The 9,332-nt window shown below is 34.8% G+C and overlaps 1 protein-coding gene across 1 annotated transcript; it reads left to right on the forward strand.

Annotated features, from left to right (window-relative positions):
- Positions 1 to 1,208: 1,208 nt before the first annotated feature.
- On the forward strand, positions 1,209 to 5,606 carry LOC18440209 (Adenine nucleotide alpha hydrolases-like superfamily protein). The gene is made up of 4 exons (XM_006850361.4): positions 1,209 to 1,547; positions 1,698 to 1,810; positions 2,272 to 2,390; positions 5,198 to 5,606. Exons 1-4 carry the CDS (start codon positions 1,373 to 1,375, stop codon positions 5,283 to 5,285), a joined length of 495 nt encoding a protein of 164 aa, XP_006850424.1. The 5' UTR covers positions 1,209 to 1,372; the 3' UTR covers positions 5,286 to 5,606.
- The last annotated feature ends 3,726 nt before the right edge of the window (positions 5,607 to 9,332 follow it).

Genomic DNA, 9,332 nt, shown 5'->3' on the forward strand with positions numbered 1-9,332 from the left:
ACATCGTGAGAGAGAGCTTGCTGGTCATTATATTAAAAAATTTGCATCAGCAGTACATTAAATAATAGATATTTCTATCTTCTAGAAGAAATCATGCATCTCTTAAAGAAAGCAAGAACATCATTATTCAATAGAGTATTGTCGTATGATAATACCAAGCAAAATAAGAGAATTGCCTGTCCCTGTTTTTTTATGCGGATTTAATCAAACCCCTTTCCATACTTTTGACAATATCAAAAAGAAAAAATGGAAATATGCCACCAACGCCCTTTTATTAAGAAAGTAATGTGCCTCTCGTGGAGATGGAATGACCAGCAAGCTTTTTCTCATAATGAGAATAGAAAAGAAAAAACTAAATGAGGGATTTATAGGGTGAGGATTTAGTGAAAAAGGAAAAAAATTTGATATAAGCTAAAAAAAGAAAAGAAAAAAAAAATGAAAAAAGGTTTTAAAAGGAGGCAAGGTACTTTCCCTACTGCATAAGTCTTATATGCTTCCCCTATTCAACCTTTAATTTTGAATGAACAGTTAAGATAGTTTTAATCACAATGTCATGCCTGAACATTATTTTATTTTTGGTTATTTTTTACAAACTATTTTGGAACCAAAAGTTGAGCATCTACCCCTCTCTTAAAGTAGAAAATAAATATTATATATAAAATAAAATAACCCAATACCCTTGAAAGTTTAAAGGAAGGTAGTTTGGTCATTATATTTTATCGAAGATTTATTTTTAATAATTTTTTAGGTGTGCCGTATTAAGATAATAGCACCTACCAAATTTCATATTCATATAATTTGTAGAAAAATAAAAAATAAAATATTATGAGGTATCTTATCTAGATCAAACAGTGCATGATCTAAATTTGATGGCTGGCTAGGAAAAACATACATTAGAAATAGCACATAAACCTTTCCCTTTCCAAGAACCAGCAACAATCTTAAAACTATTAAAAAATAAAAATACAAATAAAAATTAAATCCCTGGCGTGGACCCAGATTCAAGGCCATGTTTTCTCCCAGGACATGTTTTCTCACCACCTCTGTATCTCACAGCAGGTTTTCTTTCCCCATACATTGTTTATTCTCCTGTATATAACGTGTCATGCGTAACAACAATATGCGAGGACGCAATTATTTAACGTTATAAGTATATAACATGTCATGCCTAATAATAAGTATATAACATGTCATGCCTAATAATAATAGGGCAAGATATACAAGGACGCGGTTTGACGAATCCGCTGCTTTAATGTATCTCCCCACGCAAACCCAGGTTAAAGACTTGTATCCTATTTATCTCTCTTCACTATACGAACCCTCTTTCTCTCTCTAGATTTCATACCATTGTTGCAGAAAATCACAGTCGAAAATGCCTGGAGACAGGAAGATAGGAGTCGCCCTAGACTATTCCGCAAGCAGCAAATACGCTTTAAAATGGGCTATTGAAAACCTCTTGGACAAAGGGGATACCCTCTTTGTGATCCATGTCAAGTCCCACAGAGGCGACGAGGAGAAAAACCAGTTGTGGGCTAAATCTGGGTCTCGTAAGTGTTTATCTCTCATGGGTTTTTTTCGATCTTCAACAGTTGATGGAAAATTTTGGGTTTCTCTGTTTTGGGGTTTGGGGTTTTGATTGAAGTTTGAATGAATATGGGGAGTTTGATTAATTGTTTTGATCTTGTTTTGGTGATCAGCTCTGATACCTTTATCGGAGTTCAGGGATCCGGATATGCTGAAGAAGCATTACGATGTCCAGTCGGATATGGAGGTTCTGGATTTGCTTGATACCACATCCAGGCAAAAGGAGGTGTTTCTATGTCTTTCTCTATCTCTCTTTCTGGAATTATTCCTTTCTTTTTTTTGGGTTTTGATTATATGATAATTGTTTTTTGTGTGTGGGTATCTCTCTGTGGAATTTCTTATGATTTTTGTATGATTGGAATCTCTCTCTTGAGTTTTTGGAGCTCTTTCTCTGCAATTTAGGAAATTTATTTGGAGTTTATGTTATATCTGATACGAACAACAGTGAATTATTTATGAATTTTGGTGCATTCTTTTTAGAATATCTGATATGGCCATTGCCCTTCTCCATGGTTTCTTTGGGTTTCTTGATTTCTCTCTCTGTACTTGAATTAGATTTATCTGCTTCTCTTTCTCTCTCATACAAGCATTTATTCTGAGTTTCATTTGTTTTTTGAGCTGATTTTTTATGTGGGTTCTGCTCCTCGCCCTTTCTTTCTCTCTCTTAATTTTTTATTGTAATTTCAGGTGACCATGCTTGCTAAAATTTACTGGGGAGACGCGAGAGAGAAACTTTGTGAAGCTGTTGAAGATCTGAAGCTTGATTCATTGGTCATGGGAAGCAGAGGTCTAGGACAAATCAAGAGGTACAGAGCTCGACTTTTACATTGTTTTAGTGTATTTATTTATTGAGAAAACAGGACATTATCTCTAGATAACATCGACAAAAACTTGTAATAATAAAAAGATGTTGATTTTCAGATCTTGAAAACATAATAAAATGTTAAGCTCCCCTCTTTTTTTTATCTTTTATTTTACTTTATTTTATTTTATTTAGGTATACAATAAGAATGCTTACCTTTTGTAATTAATTTTGACCATTGGATGTGAAATACGGCAGTTGTATTTATTCTATAGACCAAACTCAAAGTTCAAATAAATTATTTTCAAATTTCGTGAGACACCTAGACTATCAAATTTCAAACCAGATGTCTCAAAAGTAATTGTGATCTCTTCAAGAAAAAAATTTATACAAGGTCCTAACATTAAATGTATAATTAAAGTGCATCCGAAATTCCATCATGAAATATTTGTTTGAAGTCTGAAAAAACCCTCTAATTTATCGTTGACATCAAGATGTGTGTATATATAAAATATTTCGAGCCCTTAAAATAGTGCATCAGGGTCCATTTTCAAGATTTTCATTTATTTATAGATCTACTTGTTTTGAACTTTTTTTTAAACTACAATTTTATAATTATAGATGTACTAACTTTATTGTGGTGAAATATATTCTACCGTATCCCTGTAGTTATAAGGGACTGTGTGCTAAAAGTCAAGGCACTTTTCTAAACCTTGTTGTGGTGTTGAGAGATAAGTAATGGGGGACAGCGACTGCAGTCATATATTGGAAAATTAAAATCAAGTACTGTTTTTTCTTATTTATTTATTTTTAATCGTTGCAATCAAAAGTTTTGTTCTGTTGGAGATAAGAAATTGTACTTTTAATATGGCAAATAACTTATTTATTCAATAAATATATTCTTGAGGCGTCATTAAAATGGTCAAACCATTTAAAAAAATCAACCAGGTTATCAAATCAATCAATTTATCCATACAATGGTTATATGAAAAGCATTATCTCACCCACCGCCTTGGCTATTTTAGTAAAAATACCCTAAATACCCTTAATTTTTATTTATAATCTTAAACAAGTATAAGCATTTTTGTAATTTTGTTTATAACATAAATAAACCAAAATACGCATAGTGTTTACTTTTTAATCCTAAGCAAGGCCCGGACCTAAAAAATAAGGGCCTCCCCCCTTCTTCTCGTCTCTTCCTTCTCGTTTGGTGGTCCATGCCCTCCCCCCTTCTTCTTATCTCTTCCTTCTCTTTTTTTTTGTGTTGTTTTTCTATGATTTTGTTTAGCCCGGCTGGGCCATTTTTTTTTGCTTTCCTTTTCTTGTGTTGTTTTTTTTTTTTTTTGTTTAGCCCGGCCCGCTTGGGCTTTGGCCTCTTTGACCTGGTCTGGAGCCAGGCCTGGGCTGGCCCTTTAGGAAAGGACCATGCTAGGGCCAGGGCTGCCCTGCCGCCTGGCCGAATGCCGGCCCTAATCAACATATATCTACTTGTTTAGGGTTTGCAAATAATACTAGAAGCACTTTTGTATTTTTTTTAACATTTTTTTTGAAGAAGTACTCGGATGAAATGACCTTTTCGAACAATGGTCGATTCTAGCTTGGGCAGGAATTCGACTCCTTTTCAAGCCAAGTGAGCCCTGCCTGAGCTTGAAAAGAGTGGCCAAAAGATGAAATAATCAGTGAGAAAGGCTGAAAGATCCGTAAATAAGAACAGTTCATAAAAAATTAAAAACTACAAATCAAGGAAGCACATAAAATACAAATAGGAAAAAAATCGATGTTATCTGCTTAAGAAGTTTTAAAAATGGAAAAGTTAGAAAAATAGAAAAAATAAGAATTCATTATAGTATTAATAAAAAATTAGCGTCATTCAAAAAAAAAAAAAATAACTATAAATCAATTATGACCGGTTTAATAAAAAAAATCAATTTAATGAATTTAAATTCTGAAATGAAAAATGTCCAGAATTTCTAGGTTGATCCCCTGGTCTTCTCACTCAAAGTGAATTGAAGGCTCAAATCCTTGTCAGAGCTTCCTCGCACAGCCCAATCAAATTCCCAAACTACGTTTGGGTTTCGAGGTTGGATCTAGGAGATGAGTTCTTGAAAGATTTGGATGAGCACTGATCTGAATCGAGATCTCTCATGCCCTGTTTTTTTTAAAGTGAAAATCAAGCCTTTGATTGAATGAAGAACACAAAACCAAGCTTAAGGATCAAATTTTACAAAAAATTCACCATCTGTTACAAAGAAATTGCAAATGTTTTAAATCAAACAAAACTCTAGGGCCTCACGTTTTAAAAAATGAGAGGGAAAAAACTATTGGGTGTGGGGTGGGGTGGCGTGGCGTGGGATGGTACAATAATTGGAGTGATATTACTGTAGCAACTCACCCCAGTGCTCAGTAAACTCGGGTGAGTGAGTTTCTACAATAGTTGAACTAGTAAACTCGGGTGAGTCATCTTGAGTTTCTACAATACTTGAACAAGCACTGTATGGGGTACACACCTATGCCTTGTTTTGTGGTCGGCGGGGCGGCAGTCAAGCCTGAGTAACTCACTAAAATCCGAGTAGACCCGAAACATGTTTTCAGGTATAACCACTGGGTTAATAAATTGTTTAATTTGACCACCTCAATAAAATTCTTTTATATTACTAGTGTATCCATTTCAATAATATTTCGCCATTACCATCACTAAATTATTTTTATAAGCTCAAAGATTTATCTTGAATGCATAGCACATAGCTGCTCACTAATTTTGCATTATTTTTTAATGTTTACTTACTAATTTTAACACTATTGGGTGCTCAGGATTTTGCTTGGGAGTGTGTCCAACTATGTCCTTTCCACTGCAGCTTGCCCAGTGACTATTGTGAAGGAACCTAACTTCAAGCCATGAAAAGCTCTAAATGGCCTTTAGATATATACCCCTTTATGTGGTTTGGAACTTAATTTGCTATGTTACCAACGGAGAGAAAACTACTCATTTGCTAGTTTGATACAAATAAACTTGGGGAGAATGCATCCTTAATGGATTTCTTGGCCCCGTGGGAGAAGGTTGTGCTTTTATTTGTAGTCTCTCTCTAGACTTATGGTCTCGCGAGAGGGGCCATATGTACTTATTTTTCCTCTTTTTCCTTCTTTTGGATTTTTATTAGAGTCATATTTTAGTAGGTGTTGTTTCGATGGGTGATAATATGAGAGAGTAAATTTTGGTGAATTGGTACGCGTCACATAGATTCAATACAACGTCTGTTAGTAGGTGCGAGTTGGTTCAAGTAAAAGATTAAAAGTACATGGTTGGGAGTGATGAAAAAATATAAGGGAACCTATAGCTTTAGTGAAGGTATACCTCTTGATAGATCAGAATGTCGGATTAAGATTTATATAGTTCAAATAGTTGGGAACTGGTTTTGATGATGATGATTTTATCTGTTTTCCTAATGGAGTATATTGTTTTCATGTATCGAAGCTTTTCCTGTATCGTTGCTATCCATATTTCTTCTCTCTCGCCGTACATAAAGGATTTTGAAAAATTTGAATTTTATATATATTTTAGTATATATGATAATTAAATTTTGAATTTTTGAATAACATGGAAAATTGCTTATCGGGACGGCCCTATAAGCAAAGTTTGGCCTGTGTGATTTTCTGAGGCTCGATCACGTAATAGGCACCCAAAAGGAGGATCGATCTTAAGAAAGTTCCTAAATCATTGATTCTTAACTAAATTCTTCAGTCTGACCTTTTATTTCTCTTAAACCAAAGCATTTTATCTTTCTCATTGCATTTATATTTCTCTTATAGCGAAGCGTTTTATATTTCTCCACGCACTTCAGATCCATTATTTCCAAGTTTTTTATTCTTTATACTTTTACCAAACATACGAAAAACAAACGTCAAGAAATCTCTTGGTTAGTATATTGGGTTTGAAAAAATACTTGTTAGAGAAAATTATGTGGATTTGAGTCCCACACTAAAGATGAGAGAGTTTATTGAGTTGTATTTAAAAGCTCGCATTGCCGTGCATTATATTTTTAGTATAAAGGTGTGAGAGGAGGTGCATATGCAAAGCACACGCATGTGCGAGCGCATGGGCACAAGGGTGCTTGATGGTGCACTTTGTATTTGTATGAGAGGCTGCCTCTCACACAAGCATAGGTTGGGCTCGCGGCTCAATCTCTTTTTATGACCTCAAGGCTTGCGGCTCAATCTCTTTTTATTACCCTAACTCGTGTGGGATAGCCAACAGTCATCTAGCCATTAATGTGTGGGACGTCCGATGGGCCATTTAGCCGTTGATGAGATGGAGGTTAGGGTTAGTATAGCCAACGGTCATTTAGTCATTGATGTGTGTGGGACATCCAACGGCTAGCATGTGTGGGATAGCCAACGGTCATCTAACCACTAATGTGTGGGACATCCAATGGCCATCTAGTAGTTTATGAGATGGAGGTTAGCAACAACAGTGTGGGATGACGGCCAACAGCCATCTAGTCGTTGATGCGTGTGGGATGATGGCCAACGGTCATCTAGTCGTTGATGCGAGTGGAACATCCAATGATCATTTAGCCGTTGATGAGATGGCTGGCCATTGATGCGTGTGGGACATCCAACGCTCATCTAGTCGTTTGTGAGATGGAGGCTAGTAGCAGCAATCAATTGCATATAACTTGTAGTTGTTGGTGGTGCATGTGAGTACCATTATACTAAATGAGCAAATGCATGTAACCACCATTACACTAAATGAGTAAGTGAGGCTAGTAGCATCCATCAAGTGCGTATAACTTATAGCTGTTGGTGGTGCATGTAACTACCATTATACTAAATGAGTAAGTGCATGTAATCACCACTACACTAAATGAGCAAGTGCATATAACTTGTAATTGTTGCTTGGTGGTGCATGTAACTACCATTATACTAACTGAGCAAGTGCATGTAACCACCACTATACTAAATGAGCAAGTGCATATAACTTGTAACGATTGGTTGTGCCTGTAATCACCACTATACTAAATGGCCATCCTCTTGGTCCTTTATAATAAAGGCCCTCCTACCCATACGAGTTAGACATTTAGAACATGTTTTTGAGCCTCTGAACAACACGTTTCTCTAAGATTTCAAGGAGTAAAACCACTAGCTAACCTCTTTCTCTACTCTATTTTTGTCTCTTTCTGTCTCTAAACTATCAAGGCTCTGGTGTCTAGTATGTGGGTTCTAAGTTCAGGTGCATAGAGTTTAGAAACATCAAAGAGACCTATTTGTTTTCTTATATCCTCGATAACGAATTGCCCTTCTTATGCGCATAAAAAAGAGTATCGAAAGAGGGTAAATATCGTGTTGAGAGAGCGCTCCTGCATGCTTGAAAACACAAAGAGTACAAGCTTTTAATTTTTTCAAAATCGTACTACCCCCATTTCAACCACCATAATTTCAATATCCCTATTCATGTCCCAATAAGAAAACAATTTATCTCAAAACCAAAAGTGTCGTCCAATATTAAGGATTGTATACTATGAGACCAACTATTTCTTATACAAGAAGGTCACTAACACTTTTAGCAATTGGATATGGAATCCAATAAATGTTTGTGTGTCACAACATTTGAGAAAATTTAATTTAAACATTTTGCTCAAGCAATGACATGTTCTCAACCACCCGATTTCTAATCTAACAGTCAATAATTATTGTGACCTCCTTATATCAAAAGTAAATAGTCTCATTGTATACATTGCCCAAAAATTAAGTCTTGAACTAGGAATATTCCTCTCCCGTTTCTTTACATAGTTCTCTTCAACCAATGTAATTTATATTTTCTTAATATAATTTGAATCCTTTATTCCAAGTTTTTATTAAAGGAAAATGTTTATAAGGTTGCAATCTTAAAATGTAGAATTAAGGTGCACCTAAAAAATCCGTCGTAAAAAGCTGTTTTGAAGTTGGAAAACCATCAAATTGATCATCACGACCTTGAGATATATGAATATGAAAAAAAAAAAAAAAAAAGATTTCAAATCCCAAAAATAGTGCATCTTTCAATATATTATCTGGACCGTCTAATTTTAAGATTTTTGTGTATTTATAGATCAATTTGATTTGAATTTTTTGAGTCTAACATTTTATAATTAGATATGAAAATGGATTCTCATCCCATCATAATAAATTTTGACACCAAAATTACATTTAAGGTAAAATTTAGAGATGTGCCTTATTTTGTTTGTTTAAGATTGCTACAAACCACACCGTTTATTAAATATATAATTTTCGAAAACGATGGAGGAGACTCATTGCTGTTACCACATAAACCATTTTGAGGGGTGTGAAGCTCCTACAAAAGTATTTGAGGAGTTTCCTCCACTCCATAAAATAGTTTCTTCCAAACATTTTCACCTGGAGTTTCAGAAATGCTTCAAATCTTTCATTTTAATTAAAAATGGTTCTAAAGGATCTAGAGCTTACTCCAAATCAAATAATATGCGGAGAAAATCAAAAGGCTATTTGCATTTCTTTTGGCACCTCTATTACAGTTCTTTTGATGAGGGGAGTGCCGATATCATTTACTGCGACTTTTTTGTCACTTTGGCAAACACATCTACTCTTCATAATTACTTTCTGGTCGTCATTTTTATTTTTATTTATTTTTTAATGTTAAAGTGACTGTTTTTCATTAAACTTCATCAGTCTTTGTCTCATGTATTGCTTGTTCTTACAAAATCTCAGTCTTTCTGTACATTCACAATCACTCTAGCTAATTTTCATCATCAAATAGGAGTTACCATATGATCCCAGGATAGCCTAGTCCTAAACGGGGCTATCCCGGTTATCAAACGTGCCCAAGAAGTTATATGAGCTTCTGCAAACAATAGTTAATGAAGGGAAATGAAAACTTGTATCTGTAACGTTGGAGTTCACCTCCTTATATTAATGAAATCTTCCTGTTAACACT

This window comes from Amborella trichopoda, chromosome 8, assembly GCF_054954075.1.
Source record: "Amborella trichopoda isolate Santa Cruz 75 chromosome 8, AtrichopodaSantaCruz75HAP2 v2.0, whole genome shotgun sequence".
Lineage (NCBI taxonomy): Eukaryota > Viridiplantae > Streptophyta > Magnoliopsida > Amborellales > Amborellaceae > Amborella > Amborella trichopoda.

Coding starts and splice junctions, on each gene's coding strand:
- LOC18440209 (XM_006850361.4), top strand. CDS start 1,373: ATGCCTGGAGACAGGAAGATAGGAGTCGCCCTAGACTATTCCGCAAGC. Junction 1,811..2,271: donor CCACATCCAGGCAAAAGGAG/GTGTTTCTATGT, acceptor TTGTAATTTCAG/GTGACCATGCTTGCTAAAAT. Junction 2,391..5,197: donor GGTCTAGGACAAATCAAGAG/GTACAGAGCTCG, acceptor TTGGGTGCTCAG/GATTTTGCTTGGGAGTGTGT.